Consider the following 16,143-nt stretch of genomic DNA (forward strand, 5'->3'; position numbering starts at 1 on the left):
TGGGCCTTTGAGAAAGCCTTTCCTGCTGAGAGCATTTGGAGGTTTGTGCCCATTTCATATGTTTGTTTGTGCAGAAATACATCTCCCCTCCTCTGGACCCTTGTTCCCAACTGTCTCCCCCCAAAACAAGATGAAAAGAACCCTCAAATGAGTTGGAAAACCAACAGAATGAGACCGAACAGAAAAAACCCACCTTCCTCCTTCCCCAGTGGCCTCTCTCTGGTGTCCAACGGAGGCCTCTCTGACTCACAGGAATCCAGATCCATTTCTGCAAAGATATCCTTTCCCTGAGAAAGAAACAAGGATTCAAAACAGAGAATGGGGAGAAATACTAGAAAGAGAATGACAAAGACTTGAAGGGTGTGAGATCTCATTCCATGGATGCTTTCCCAGAAAAAGGATGGGCCATGAGCAGACCATTATGGGATGTTCTCTGTCCTGTCTGGAGCACACACACCCCCTGGAGTATCCAGAGGAAAGTCTCTCTCACCTGTTTTCTCTCCTCTGCCTGACTCAGGAGGAAACCTTCGGCCAGGGCCACCGCCTGGGAACTGGTCTCTGCTCCACAGTCCCTCACCCAGCTCTCCATCTCTGGTGGAAGGACAGCCAGGAACTGCTCCAAGATCACCAGGTCCAGCATCTCAGCTTTCGTGTGCCTTTCTGGCTTCAGCCACTGGTGGCAAAAGTGGCAGAGTCGGCTGCAAACCTCTCGGGGTCCTTTGGCCTCCTGGCAGCAGAACTGCCTCAACTGCTGGCTCTGCACCTCTGAGCAGAGGGTGTCCTCCTCACCCAGGATCTTCTGCACAGAGTTTTCCCAGAATCCCCCACTGCTCCCAGTTTGGATGGCATGGCCTCTTCCTGCTCTAGGGCCAGCTAAATCTTGCTCATCCATCTGTGCTTTGAGGGAGCCTCTGAGAGATTGGAAGGAACCCTTTGGTCTCCTGCCAAGTTCTGCCCGTCTTAATGAGAAGCTCTAGCAAATCCTACAAAGCAAAAACATTGTTCTGTTACAGAATTTGTAGGTCAGTAGAAGAAAAAGATTCCCTGAGCAAGCATGGATGAGTCTTCCTGGCAATTAGGGCTGGACTGCACCACATCCCAGACCATTAGCTATCTTTTTTGGGTGGAAAGAAGAGTAGGAGGAGAAGAAATAAGTCTCTAGCTTTCTAGCAATGCAAAATGTGGAGGCAACTGAAGGGATTAACGTGAGGTGAATCAGTCTGGTTTCTGCTGCCTTCCAGTCAATGCATGAAGTCAGAACTGACTGACAAGGGAGTCATTTGTATCTTGTGGAAAATGGATGCTTGGCTCTAGTGGGGGTCCTCACCTGGGGGTCCTCAGAAGTTGTTCTCCCCCCACCCCCACTCCCCTGCTTCTGTCTCCTTTTCTTGCACTTGCACTCTCTGCTGCTCTCCAGGCAGACTCCTGGGGTGGGGTCCCTTTTTCTTTCCTCTGAGGGCCAGGAATGTATCTGGACAACCCCTGAGGGCCAAGTGGATGAGGCCAAAGACACCTCCCTTGAAATTTAGGTGGGTAATTTCGTATTAGTATTCTATTGGATAGGTTAACACACACACACAGCCATTGATGCCCAGGTCCCTGGAGGCCCAGGGAGTAGCAGCGCCCATTTCCGGCTGCTTTGCCAGCAACAATCCCTTTGGGGCAGAGAGGATGTGGTCCTGGGATGCCCTGCTCTGGGTGCGAGGGGATTGCTGCAGTGGCCTCCATGGGGAGCTGCCCTGGGAGACACTGGGAAACTGGGATGCAATGCAGCAGCCAGACTCTGGGCTGGGATCCCTCTCTTTATTCCTGGCCTTTCTCTCCCACCTTTTTTTTTTGGTGGGGGGGCTAGTCCACCTCCTCGTCCAGCTTTGGAAAACCATTTGCAGATGTTTCCTCTGTTGTGCAATGGGACTCCTTTGTTTAAAGAAGCAGATTTCGGGGGAGCCATTTTTTCTGAAGGGGGGGGCGATGCGTTTGAGTTTGGGATGCTCTGATCTGCAGGAAGGAGAGTGTTGCATACCTGGCCCCTCCCTGGCAGGACCCTCTGCCCCCTGACTTGGGGTCCCCCCCCCCCGCAGCAGCAGATCAGGGCCCCCCCCCAGGCACCCTCCCCTTCTGCAGCCCTGGGACCCCCACCAGATCCCAAAGAGAGAGGAGACTCACCAGATCCCAGGAGGGGAGAGCGAGGCAGCCCTTGCAGGAGAGACACAAAGCAACACACCCCCCCCCCTTCCTAGCAGGAAAGGACTGGGGAGGGAGGGGCCTTGGCTCTGGAGGACCTGCCCCCCCCCCCCGCTTTCTGTCCTCTCTAGGAAGGCAGCTCAGTTCCCTTTAACCGTTGCCAAGCCGAGTCCTCCCTCGCTCAGCCCTCTCTCCCTTGGCAGAACCTCAGATTCTTATTATTTCTTATGGATTTCGGGGGGCAGCTGCCCCCCCTGGCTACGCCAATGCCCAGATATCCTTTTGGGGGTGAGGCTCTTGGCTGGACTCTGAGCATCTCCCTCCCTTGGCCAGAAACCAGAGGAAGAGCTTGCAGGGAAAAGGGCTTTGCAGGAGGCAAGGAAGCTCCTCCTAGAATTCAGGAGTGGAGAGATAGGAGGGGATCCCAGGGTCATCTAGTCCAACCCCCAGCAAGGCAGGAATCTCAGCTAAAGCATCCATGGCAGATGCCCGTCCTTAGAAACCTCCAAGGAAGGAGAGTCCCCCACCTCCCAAGGGAGACCTTTCCCTGCCCAACTGCTCTTAGGTGTCCCTCAAGGCAGCGGGTCCTGAGTTCTAGCCCTGCTGAAAGAATCGCACTGGCCACCAAGGAGGAACCCAGCAAAGTTCAAAATAAATAAATCCTATTCTCGTCATAAATGAGTAATACTTTCTGTAGCAGGAAAGTATTACTTGTATATGGGAGTGGATTCAGCATGGACTGAAACAAAGGACAATGATCAGATCTTCCCTCTGGGGGCAGGAAACTGCAAACTCCCCTTTGTCTCCTGGAAGTGACTCAGGGGGAGGGGGGAAAGGAGGAACCAGCCAGGTGACAAGACACTCAGGTTACCACCAACTCCTCCCTCAACCCCTCCTTTCTGTAATGTATGCATGATGTTTCTGGGGGGTGGGCTTGACCTAGAGGAGGGGAATTTGAAAAGTTTTTATAAGACCTGGCACACTATTTTTCTGGGTCTTTCCTCTCACCTGCGAGTGAGGGGAGCACCCTGTCGCGACAGTCTTTCTTCAATAAAGACCAGGCCTACAGGCTGCTGATTTGCTTCAATTTGCTCTGGTTGGTGTTTTATTTTTGTCCAAGGGAGCCCTCAGATTTTTCCTGCAACACTTTCCTATGCGTGCTTTTTATACTAATATACAAAAGTATGCCATTCCCTTGTCCAGAAATGCTTAATTGCTAATTCAATGGACTGAAAATGGATGGTTGTTGTTATTATTATATTTAGGGAAGCTTTTAATGTTTGATGGACTATTGTATTTTAATATTTTGTTGGAAGCCGCCAAGAGTGGCTGGGGAAACCCATCCAGATTGGCGGGGTATAAATTATTATTATTATTATTATTAATTAATTAATTAATTAATTAAATTGACCAGGTGAGTGTTCTTTCGAAAGAGGCAGGTGGAATCCCCACGATTGCTAATAGCATAACATTGAAAGGCTAGTGAAATATGGGGAGCCCTAGAGCATCTGCTTGGCATGCAGAATGTCCCATTGTCAGCCCCTGGCATCTCCTGCAAGGGCTGGACGAAATCCCTGCCTGAAACTCTGGGGAGCTGCTGCCAGTCAGTGTAGGCCAGGGGTCCTCCTACTATGTCCCGTGGGCTGAATCCAGCCCGCCAGGGTCGTGAATCTGGCCTGCACGGCCATTTCAGAACCCGCCAAGTGTCCGAGGCTGAAAGCATCTCGCCGCCCGCTCAGTCAGTCCCTGCGCAGCACTGAGGTAAACGCTACCGGCGTGGTGGCAGCTCTTCCAATGAAAGGCCAGGGGATTTCGCCCGGGGACGGGGAAGTGAGGCGTTCCCAAAGTAAAGGAAGGATTTAACTCTGATTAATAAGAATAAACACAGAGGCTTGAACCAGCAAGACTCTGGGAAGGGTGTGTATGATAATCTCTGTCTGTGTCTCTCTCTGTCTACCCCTCGGCCCAGGTCGTTTTATTCACAAAAGAACTTTTACAGAGTGTTTATAAGAACCAATCAGATTTCTTCTGAGCATTTCAACAGACCCCACGTGGGGAAAAGTTAAACTACAAACACTAATTAAGCGTGCATATTTTTGGGGTAAATGAAAACTTAAAAGGAGTGCATTCAGCAACCCCGGAGGTCATAAACAATCAATACATATGATAAGAAGGATGGCCAGGAGGACAGCAATCATTATCACCTTTATGTGAGACCTGTTTCCTGGCCCTAAAATTAACAGCCTAAGATTAACATATCAGAAAAGCTACAGCAAAGAAATTGCCCACTGTCTTTGATGATCCAGGATGCCTGCCTGTCAAAGTGTGTACGTGACTTGCGAAGAAAGAGAAATGGAACAGGGATGCAGAGGTGGGAATTGATCAAGAATCATATCAAAATAGTTTAAACCCAGTCAACGCAATGCTTTGATTGCTGACACAGATGGCTTACTCTATATTTGTTATAAATCCTCATAGCAATCCCACCTGATCACTACAGGAAGTGTTGTCTTTTGGCTTGAAGAGCGAAGCTGAGGTTGGCGGAGGAAGGCAGACTTGGGTCAATTCGGTTTCGTTACATAGACTTTAAAGGTGGGAGAAGGAAGTATAGTCCTATTTCTGTGAGTGGAGCAGCAGTCTTTCCACTCATGTGGTTTACATGCTCTGAAAGTTGGGATCTGTTTTGAGATTTAAATTTTAAAAGGGTGGAGTGGAACCGGATACTGACCAACTTGTTAGCCTGGGGAGCCACATTCTGGTTGAAGGAGGCCAGGATTGGTCCCCAAGGCTTGGGATGTCCCTCCTTCCCTGCCCTAGGACTTGGAACCCAGGAGAAAACTCTTGGAAGAGCCTTGCCAGGTTCTCAGGGACGGACTCACCTGTCCCCATGTCCTTCTCTTTGCAGATGTGCTGTCGGTTGCACATCCCTCCCCCACGGGTGAGTATTGGAGAGAACCAGAGCAGGGACTCAGACCTGCCCTCCTTGCCCCCCACTCTGCACTCTCGGATGTGGAGAAGCCCTCCCTTCGTGAGGAACTGACAGCCTGACTTTTGCCTTTCAGCTGCTGGAGGAAGATCAGCTGTCCCTGCCGGAGGTGATTCAGAACTGCCAGGCAGCTCAGCTCAGGGGGCTCTGAGGCCATCCTGGTGAGTGATGGGTGGTGTGGGGGACCCCCATGGGGAAGACTGGGAAGTGGGGGTTTGGGGAAGGGGTTGTCCGCCTGCCAGACAGAAGGGCCCTACTGGCTTAGATTCACATATCCTGTTTGAAAGGGGAATCATCTTAGGGACTTCCTGTGAAAATCTGGGTCAGGAATGCTGTTCCTGGAATGGACAAAGACACAAGACGTAGCCGGCTGTGCAGTCACATAAACAATACTCTTCTATATAGTCTTATCACAATATCAAATGTTTACCTTGCATATAAACAACACATAAAGTGCAATAATATAGACGAGAGCCAGGGACTCCATGGTGGGGGCAGCTGAGGGCCGTTTTGGCCCAGACTGGCCCCTGACCCTGAGACACTCTTTCCTCCTGCAGGACCTCAGATGTTACGCCCTTTGGGAAAGTGGGGAGGAACAGAAACTAGTGGCCAACAGCATCCCTTCTCTGCTGGCCTTTGTCCAAAGGTTCCCCCATCTCAGAGCAAGTAGATTCAGTCCTTTCATCACTTCCATCTCCCCAAGAGGCTCCCAAGGCTACTCATCCTCTGCAGTTGATAACAGACCTGACTGAAAAGAACGGCTTCCTCTTTTGGTGACACCAGAGAATTCTAGAAGACATTCACCCTTTCCATAGCATTATGGATGCACGATTCCCACAGACAAGTTTCTTGGCAAGACAAGGGCCTTCTCTGGCCACTTGGGTGTCCTCCTCAGCATCTCCAAAGAAGGATCTGGGTTGCAAAAACTGCAGCAAAGGGTGGGGGCAACCCAGGCTAATGGGGGGTGTCTAGATAGGAAAGCAAGACCCAGAGACAGTTGTGGGAGACCCAGAGACCGGCTTTCTCTGTGCTGGAGCCAAAGCTGCGCCAGATGGAGAAGCCAGACCTGCTGGGGGTGTCCATGCTGTGAGCCCCTCCATCCTACACTCTGGTTGAATTTGTGAGTAAATAAAACTATATGGACCTGGGACCCCTAGAGTCTCACTGCCCAGAGATGGGGGTAGTTTGCAAATATGCACACACACGAAATAATTTGTTCCTGTGTTCCTAATACATAACTAAGTGTGAAGGGCATGTTATGTGCTTCAGCAACAGCCCTCCTGTAAGTAAGGAAATGCAACCTCTGTTGCTGATTTCTGAAAAAAGCAGCAAGGGGATCTTCTCGGGTGTCTCATGAGGTCTGTGGGGCCCTTCAAGAAAGAGGAGCCATTTCTGTGCCCTGAGCCCCTGTCAGAGAGAAAGGCAGGACAACAACAGCAACAACAATAATTCTGGTGCACATTGTTGAAAAGTTCTTGCCCCTCCTGATCCGCTGCCCCAAATTGCACTGCAGTGAATTGGGCCAGAGTCCAGCTTGCCAGGATCAAAGAACTGCAGAGTTCTGAATCAGACCGTCAATCCATCTACCTCAGGATGGCCTACACTGATTGGCAGCAACTGCTCTCTGGGTTTCTCTCCCAGCCTTACAAAACACTCGGATTACGTTGTTGTTGTTTAGTCGTTTAGTCGTGTCCGACTCTTCATGACCCCATGGACCAGAGCACGCCAGGCACCTCTGTCCTCCACTACCTCCCGCAGTTTGGTCAAACTCATGCTGGTAACCTCGAAAACACTATCCAACCATCTCGTTCTCTGTCGCCCCCTTCTCCTTTCCCAGCACCAGTGTCTTCTCCAGGGAGTCTTCGGATTAGGTAGAGCATGTTATATATCTGAATTCCCACTCAACAGATTGTAGGAATGCAAAATAGAATTGTAGAGTGGGGAGGGACCCTGGGGGTCATCTAGTCCAACCCCCTGCAAGGCAGGATAATCAGGAGACGTTGGACAAAGGCGCCATTTTGGAGAACAAGAACTGCAGGATCCTCCTGCGCAGCTCCCGGGTCCGGATGCCGTAAATGACGGGGTTGAGCACCGGGGGCAAAATGAGGTAGAGATTGGCAATGAGGATATGTGCATAATGGGGGATGTTGCGTCTGAAGCGGTGGGTGAGGAAGGAGAAGAAGGCAGGAGTGTAGAAGACAAAAATCACGGCCACGTGGGAAGCGCAAGTGCCCAGGGATTTGAGCCAGGCCTCTTTGGAGGGGAGCCGGAAAACAGACCGCAAGATCAGCACATAGGACAAAAGAATGAAGACCACATCAAGCATGAGGATGGTAATAGTGAACAAGCCATAAATCATATTGATCCGGATGTCGGCACAGGCCAGCTTGGCGATGCCCATGTGCTCACAGTAGGTGTGGGCAAGGATGACGTGATCGCTGCAAAAGGGCAGGCGGAGAGTCAAGAGGGCAATGGGCAGCACAGATAGGAATGTCCTCAGCACAACGGCATCACACATCCGGGCTACCCTTGCCTTGGTCAAGATGGTGGTGTATCTCAGAGGGTCACAGATGGCCACGTACCTGTCAAAGGCCATGGCTAGCAGCACGACAGACTCCATCCCCGTGAAGCTGTGGATGAAGAACATCTGAGCCAGGCAGGCCCCATGGCTGATCTCCCCAAGGCCAAACCTGTTAAGTTGTGGGTTGACATAGCAGCCGGCACAGCGATTTCTTCAAGTAGCTCTTTATTTTGTAAGCTGGAATAGAACTGACTGCGAACAGCTCAGCCGGCCTGTTTTTATAGGCAGCCGGCTGTCAACATTGTAACCACAACAGCCCAGAGTTCCCGCCTAAAATAACTGACGCGGACCTGAGTGAAAACTATCTACAGACCTGAGTGAAAACTATATACAGTATCCCCCTGTTGGCCCAGGGTGAAACTACACTACATAACACCCCTCCCCACCGAGATAAGGCGTTAGTTACAATCGTAATGGTTTCCTTATATACAGCACTACGCGTAATGGTTCAATTAGGCACAAAAGCATATCGGTTACATTTCCCATACTTAGACCAACAGTGATACATGTCCCACAACATAGTCCTTTAAATAAGTTGGGCGCTTGGAAACTCTGCCAGACCGCCGGGGACTGGTAGCCAAGTCCGGAGGGCCACACAGTTCTTGCTGAGGCTGTGGTGCGACCCTAGGTGGCGTTGGAACCAACTCCCCTGGATCCGCTGCTGTGGGTGGAGCCTCCGCAAGTGGAGTGGTCTGAGTCTGTTCTGAAACGGCTTGGTTCGGCTCCACGCTGGCAGTTTGCGAGGGAGGTGTAGGTGGGGCCTCGCCATCTGTACGTGTCTCTTCTGGAGCCGCAAGCGCAGTTGGGGGCACCTCGGTAGTGTCCAAATCCCCAACCCTGCGCCTAAGCTGGTCTATGTGCCGTCGCCACAAGCGTCCGTCTTCGAGTGCCACCTGGTACGAGCGAGGTCCAGTGACTCCCACTACTGTGGCTGGCACCCAAGGGATGTCCCCCACATAGTTCCGGGCAAAGACCTGGTTTCCTGGGACAAATGACCGTGGTGCGTTGGCACAGCCTGGGGGTTCAGCCACGGCAAAGTCCGGGTGTAGCTGGTCGAGCGGTGACCTGAGGCGGCGGCCCATAAGCAGTTCAGCAGGACTCCTCCCTGTGGCCACATGAGGGGTGATGTGTTGCACGAACAAGTATTCGGCGACCCGCTCATGCCAGTCTCCCCGGTCCAGGCGCGCCAGTGCCTCTTTTGCCGAGCGCACCATTCTTTCCGCTTGCCCGTTGCTGGATGGATGAAAGGGTGCCGTTAGGGCATGGCGGATGCCCAGTCCCAAAAGATACCGCTCAAACGTGCCTGACGTGAACTGCGGTCCGTTGTCAGAGACAAGGACATCAGGACACCCATGCGTTGCAAACAGGCCTCGCAGCACCCGGATGACAGCTTCGGTAGTGGTGGAGGGCATCAGGGCGACCTCCAGCCATTTGGAATAGGCGTCCACCACTACCATAAAGGTCCGGCCGTGAAAGGGGCCAGCCAGATCGATGTGCACCCTCGACCAGGGTGTCTTTGGCGTCTCCCAGGTGTGTCCCTTAGCTGCCGGTGGTGCAGGCCTCGACTCTTGGCACGCTTGACAGGCGGACACCCAGGCAGTGATGGCATCGTCCATATTAGGCCACCAGACGTAACACCGAGCCAACGCCTTCATTTTGACAATTCCTGGGTGGCCAACGTGCAGAGCCTCCAGGACGCGCTGACGGAGTCCCTGGGGAATCACGACGCGGTCTCCCCACAGCAGACAGCCGCGATGAGCTGAGAGTTCATGTTGTCTGGTTGCGAAGGGCTGGAACTCCGATGCAAAAGGCCCTTGTGGCCACCCCCTCCACACCCAGTTGAGCACCCGGCTGATGGTGCGATCCTGGGCAGACGCGGAGGCCACAGTGGCAGCCGATACAGGCGCTGCCGGAAGATCCTCAATCAGAAGGAGCGATGAAGCTGGAGCCGGGTCTTCCACAAATGCTGGAAGAGGGCAACGGCTGAGGGCGTCGGCATGGCCCATCGATTTCCCCGGGCGATGGATGAGCCGGTAGTGGTAGGCAGCCAGGAAAACAGTCCATCGCAGCATGCGTGGTGAGAGGACCGGTGGAGTTGGACGATCACCGGCGAGGAGGCCCAGGAGTGGCTTGTGGTCAGTGATGAGGTCAAAAGTCCTGCCATAGAGGTATTCATGGAACCTCTTCACTCCAGCCACAAGTGCCAATGCCTCCTTGTCGAGCTGGCTGTAATTCCGTTCCGTCAGAGATAGTGTCCTGGAAAAGTAGGCGAGCGGTGCTTCTCTTCCATCTGGAAAACGGTGACTAAGGACAACACCGATGCCAAAAGGTGAGGCGTCGCAGGCAAGGACCAGCGGCCTGGATTCACTGTACTGTACCAGCACACTGTCTGAAGAAAGGAGAGCCTTGACCGCGTTGAAGGCCGCCGTCTCCCGATGACCCCTGGCCCAAGGCGTCTTAGTGCTAAGGAGTCGGTGAAGAGGCTCAGCCACTGTGGCTTTGTGGGGCAGGAACATGTTATAAAAGTTCAGCAGCCCCAGGAATGCCTGCAACTCCGTTTTGTTCTTTGGGGTGGGGGCCTGCTGGATAGCGCGGATCTTGGATGTGGTTGGGTGAAGGCCGGAGGCATCGATAAGATAGCCCAGGAACTCTACCTGTGGAACGGCGATCTGGCACTTCTCCCTCTTTACCTTGAGCCCGGCCTCTTGGAACCTGGTCAGCACGGCACGGAGGTGCTCGAACAGCTGCTGGTGTGAGTCTGCAGACACCAAGACGTCATCAAAATATGGTACCACGCCCGGAAGCCCTTGCAGGAGACGCTCCATAAGGCTTTGGAAGATGCCAGGAGCCACACTCACCCCGAACTGCAACCGGCGGCAACGGAATGCCCCCCGGTGGGTGACGATCGTCTGGGCTTCAGCGGTGGCATTATCGACTGGCAGTTGTTGATAGGCTTGGGCAAGGTCCAGCTTAGCGAAGACCTTACCCTCACCCAGGGAATGCAGCAGGTGTTGGACAACAGGAACCGGATAACCGTGCTGCTGAAGTGCCTTGTTGATCGTGCACTTGTAGTCAGCGCAGATTCTCACCGACCCATCTGGCTTGACAGGCGTGACGATGGGGGTTTCCCACTTTGCGTGGTCAACCGGCTCCAAAACTCCTTGGGCGATCAGTTTGTCCAGTTGTTCGTCCACCTTAGCCTTGAGAGCAAAGGGAACCCGGCGTGGCTTTAGCTTGATGGGGGCAACTTGTGGATCAAGGCTAAAGGAGATGGGCGTACCTGTATATTGCCCCAAGGTGCCGTCAAAAACCTCGGCAAAGTCTTTGACCAGACCCTCAGTCTCTGCGTTAGAGATGCAGTTGATGCCGGTGACGTCCAGGCCGAGGGCATCAAACCAGTCTAGCCCTAGGAGGCTTGGCCGCTGACCTTCGACCACCACCAACCGGAGCAGGCCCGAAAAATCCTTGAAGGCGATCCGGAACCGGCCAACGCCTACCACGGGAATGTCGTTTCCCTGGTAGTCTCTCAGGTGTACGCGGTGAGAGTCGAGTTGCCTTTTGGACACTCTGGGTACCAGTCTTTTGATGGTGCTCCATGACACGATGGACAGGGCAGACCCGGTGTCAATCTCCATGTCACATGGAGCTCCTTCAATGAGCACTGTGACGTTCAGCTTGCGTCACGTAGGCGAGTCGGTTTGGCCAATCGTGGTTCCAGACGGGCAGCGGCAGTTGGTGAGAGCGAAACAACTTTCCTTGGCAGACTGGGGTGAAGACTTGGACTTGCGAGTCGATGAAGGGGGGGTGTCAGACGGAGCCGATCGGCAGACCTTAGCGATGTGGCCCCTTCTGGAACACTTCCTACAGATGGCGTCTCTGAATCGACACTTGGCACGGGAATGGTTGCCTCCGCAGCCGGCACATTCTGGTTGGCCCTTGGACTTCTGTTGGAACTTCCTGCGCTCCCGCTTTGTCTGGTGCATGTCATCGTCTTCACTGGAGGATGCCTCATCACTGCTGGCCTCTTCATGATGCACCGGAACTGGCTCCCTAGCAAGACGCGGGCTGCTGGACTTGCGGATCTCCTGGGCGGAGCGTTCAGCAGCTTCTGAGGCCACAGCCTCCTCAATGGCTTTCTGTAGCGTGAGGTCTGGCTTGGCTAGGAGACGCCGTTGCAGATGGATGTCCCGGACCCCGCAGACGATTCGATCCATCAGGGCATCGTCTAAGTCTCGGAACTCACAGTGCATTGTAGCCTGTCGCAGGGCGGTGGTGTAGTTGTTGATTGACTCCCCCTCTGCCTGGTTCCGGTGGTAGAACGCATGGCGGGCAGTAATCTTGGACGGCTTTGGTGCATAGTGGTTGCGGAGCTTCTCTTGGATCGTGTCCCATGGTGTTGCCTGGACTGCTTCAGGCGCAACCAATGCTCGGGCCGTCTCAAACACCTCAGGCCCACAGAGGCTGAGGAATAGGCCCCGCTTCCGATCCTTTGATACTGCTGTCAGCTCGTTGGCTTGGAGGTAGCAGTCGAACCGAGCGAGGTAGGAGTCCCATGATTCAGAGGCTGGCGCAAACGGCAGTAGAGGCACAAGTGAAGCCATGATTCCGATGCCGGCGTGAAGGGCGATGGATGGAACACAGTGCTCTAGCCAGAACAGTCAGCTCTGAATTGGTTCTGCCCAGTGATTTCGCTCAGTGATTTCGCTCTGTGATTCAGCTCAGTGATTCAGCTCAGTTCAGAGGCTGGCCGCATCTGGCTGTGCTCTGATGTCCATCTATCCCACCTTCGTCGCCAGTGTTAAGTTGTGGGTTGACATAGCAGCCGGCACAGCGATTTCTTCAAGTAGCTCTTTATTTTGTAAGCTGGAATAGAACTGACTGCGAACAGCTCAGCCGGCCTGTTTTTATAGGCAGCCGGCTGTCAACATTGTAACCACAACAGCCCAGAGTTCCCGCCTAAAATAACTGACGCGGACCTGAGTGAAAACTATCTACAGACCTGAGTGAAAACTACATACAGTATCCCCCTGTTGGCCCAGGGTGAAACTACACTACATAACAAAACCAGAAGATGGCCAGCATCTTGGGCAGAGTGGAGGTGGAGAGGCCCAGGTCGATGGCCGAAAGGACGGAGAGGAAGAAGAACATGGGCTGGTGGAGGCTGGCTTCCATTTTGATGATGAAGAGGATGGTGCAGTTGCCCACGAGAGCAACTAGGTAGCCAAGGCAGAAGGGGATGGAGATCCAGGAGTGAAGCGCCTCCAGCCCCGGGACCCCCAGCAGGATGAAGGTGGGGGAATAAAAGTGGGTGGCATTCGAAAGAGGCATTCTCCTCCTGGACCCAGCCAGAGAACAGGTCACTGCGACCCTGCCAAGAAGAAGAAAACAGGCCAGCATTTTCCTCCATGGCTCCTCATGGACACATAGACCCTTGCCTAGCAATCCTGTTTCATGTTAAGAAAACAATTGTGTGTTTGTGTGGAGGGGATGAGCCTGCTAGCTGGATTTGGCCAGAGTGTAGGTCCCTGTGTCCGAACAAAGAGAATGAAAAAGCAGTCTGCACGCTGCTGTATGAGGACCTTTCCTGTCTGCTCCTCCTCTCCCACCCATCAATTCATTGGGCCAATTTAGTCTGACAAAACTGGTCGGGGTGGCGGCTCTCCACTTTCCTCATCCTGTACATGGTTCTATATTCTTCTGTCGTGTGTCCCCTACCACCACCACCACATTTCCCACTAATGTCTCCTTCATCAAAACCAGCCTTTCTCTGCGGGGAACCTGATTCCTCCACCACCACACGCCCTGATCTTCTCATTCACCTCTTGCAGCTCTACAGTGACCAGAGCTGGACATGCCAATTGCAACAAAGGTTCCTTGGAAGGAGAGGTAACTTGCTCTCCTCCCCCTTCAAAAAATGGTCCCGGCAACTGCCCCTCCCTCCCCATCTCAGCCTCTTAATCTCAGGGTCAAGCCCCATGTTGGGCGAAAAGGTCCCTCAATGTGGGGAATTGGACTAGAAGCACCTTGTGGTCCCTTCCAACTTGTCCAGTCTATGATTCTATTACTCCCCTCCTTTCCACTCACCTTGAGAGGACCTTTTGTTCTGCCAGCTCACCTACAGATTAACACAGCAAGGTGTGCTCTGCTGAGCCACAGAGTCAAAGATCTACTGGCAGCTGCATTGTGGATGGAGGAGCACCCCTCAGGTCTGACTCCACTTGGCTGACCAGAAAACAGCATTTATAGTGTTTCTGTGGAGGCGCTAGGGTGGACATCTCAGGGGGTTGTTTCACTGTAGAAAGAGCTTTGTTCCATCCCAATTCCCATGGCATCCAAACCGCCCAGACCTGGAGCATCTCTTCCAAGTTTACAGAGTCAGGGGGACTGTGGAGAGCGGACCCAATCCCACCTCCAGGCTTAGGATTCCTTATCATTCTACATCTCCAGCAGACTTGGGAAGAGTGGAACAGAAGGTAGCTTGAAAGAGACAACAGCTTCACAGCTAGAGGGAATTCACAGAGAATCCTGTGATGGGCAGAGCAGGAATACCAGATAGGTGGGTTGGCAGGCAGAGAATAAAACAGTGTGATACCTGTATGCATTGATGAATATCAGTGGTCAGATTTTTATTTTTTAAAAGAATGGGGAACTGAGGTAGGGCAACTGTTAGGTCCAGTGCTATTTTTCTAGAAAAAGAAGTTTCAGAACACCGCCCTCATTTTCTTAGGATGGCAATGGCACCCACCCAAGAGGGGCCAGAACTGAGTTCCAGCAAGTTCTGGCCGAAAAAAAGACCCAGGTTAGGCCCATTAATAAGTGAGGCCAGCGTAACATACACAGGAATGGGAACTGACCACAAGACTAGTAAAAAACAGTTAAAGGGGAAAATAATGGCCGATTGTTAAAGAGAAAAACAACTCCAGATAAGGTACAAGGAGGGTTCTGACACAGATACTAAAATCAAATGGGTTGGGTAAGTGTTTTTCATGAACTATGGCTTGATGAGAGATGGTGAATTGCAGACAAGGCAGAAAGTGGTTGGGTAAAGGATGAACAGCTAAGATTGTGCATATTTTGCCTATGCTGTATAGTCTGTGTCCTAATAGAAATGTAATGCATTACTGAATGAAGTCCTACTGATTGGGGATTTAGTATGAGGCTCCGTTCTTGAAATCACAAGGAGAATCCCCCCCCAACCCCACACCTCGAAACTGAATACAGTGGTACCTCTGGTTACGAACTTAATTCGTTCCGGAGGTCCGTTCCTAAGCCTCTTATCCTGAGGCACGCTTTCACTAATGGGGCCTCCCACTGCGCACACACCTCCTGTGCACAATTTCCATTCACATCCTGGGGCAAAGTTCACAACCAGAAGCAGCTACTTCAGGGTTAGCGGAGTTCGTAACCAGAAGCATTCGTAACCAGAAGCGTTCATAACCAGAGGTACCACTGTACAGGCCTCCTGGCAGCTCTGTCTTGCCCTCAGGACCCTGCCCAGGCCACATCCCTCATTGGACCCATTCTGCACTCTCCCCAAGTGATTTTACCCATCTGCCATCTGTCTTGGAACTATGACAACTGTTCTTGGTTGCCTGGATGAAGAAGGGTATATGTCCGACCACACCCATTTTGCCACACCCACCTCTGGGATGTGGCTCCCAGAAAGCTTTTGATAAGAAAACATGGCCCTGAGGCTGAAAAAGGGTCACCACCACTGAATAAATCCCTGCTCTTTCAGGACTGGAAACCCAGAATAACATGACATCAAAAGTTCCAGATTTTATTAGGCCAGGGATATGATTAAAAATTAGGAAAGAAACTTGACCATCATTTGTTAAAGCAGTCTATTAGAGTATTATATACAGAACAATTAGTGATGTATGGAAGTGAGAGCTGGACCATAAAGAAGGCTGATCGCCGAAGAATTGATGCTTTTGAATTATGGTGCTGGAGAAGACTCTTGAGAGTCCCATGGACTGCAAGAAGATCAAACGCATCCATTCTTAAAGAAATCAGCCCTGAGTGCTCACTGGAAGGACAGATCGTGAAGCTGAGGCTCCAGTACTTTGGCCACCTCATGAGAAGAGAAGACTCCATGGAAAAGACCCTGATGTTGGGAAAGATGGAGGGCACAAGGAGAAGGGGGCGACAGAGGACGAGATGGTTGGATAGTGTTTTCGAGGTTACCAGCATGAGTTTGACCAAACTGCGGGAGGTAGTGGAGGACAGAGGTGCCTGGCGTGCTCTGGTCCATGGGGTCACGAAGAGTCGGACACGACTAAACGACTAAACAACAACAACATACAGAACAATATAAATATGTCATTTCTGTGTGCTACCTGAGAAACATGGAAGAGATGGAGGAATACTGTAGGTCCTCAGAAATCTCCAC

General features: G+C 52.3%; 4 protein-coding genes across 4 annotated transcripts in view; 1 reads left to right on the forward strand and 3 right to left on the reverse strand.

Annotated features, from left to right (window-relative positions):
• Positions 1-16,143, reverse strand: part of LOC114589663 (uncharacterized) — a 305,430-nt gene that overhangs the window by 177,981 nt on the left and 111,306 nt on the right. The gene's annotated exons all lie outside the window — the stretch shown is intronic.
• LOC114595223 (uncharacterized) overlaps positions 1-16,143 on the forward strand; it is a 646,585-nt gene that overhangs the window by 22,899 nt on the left and 607,543 nt on the right. The gene's annotated exons all lie outside the window — the stretch shown is intronic.
• On the reverse strand, positions 44-1,056 carry LOC144327615 (zinc finger and SCAN domain-containing protein 31-like). The gene is made up of 2 exons (XM_077928000.1): positions 491-1,056; positions 44-287 (listed from the first exon to the last, which is right to left on the reverse strand). The coding sequence occupies exons 1-2, from the start codon at positions 890-892 to the stop codon at positions 144-146; spliced, it is 546 nt and encodes a 181-aa protein (XP_077784126.1). The 5' UTR covers positions 893-1,056; the 3' UTR covers positions 44-143.
• On the reverse strand, positions 7,161-13,450 carry LOC144327404 (olfactory receptor 52E4-like). The gene is made up of 2 exons (XM_077926743.1): positions 12,817-13,450; positions 7,161-7,860 (listed from the first exon to the last, which is right to left on the reverse strand). The coding sequence occupies exons 1-2, from the start codon at positions 13,146-13,148 to the stop codon at positions 7,161-7,163; spliced, it is 1,032 nt and encodes a 343-aa protein (XP_077782869.1). The 5' UTR covers positions 13,149-13,450.

This window comes from Podarcis muralis, chromosome 4 (assembly GCF_964188315.1).
Source record: "Podarcis muralis chromosome 4, rPodMur119.hap1.1, whole genome shotgun sequence".
NCBI classification, from domain to species: Eukaryota; Metazoa; Chordata; class Lepidosauria; order Squamata; family Lacertidae; genus Podarcis; species Podarcis muralis.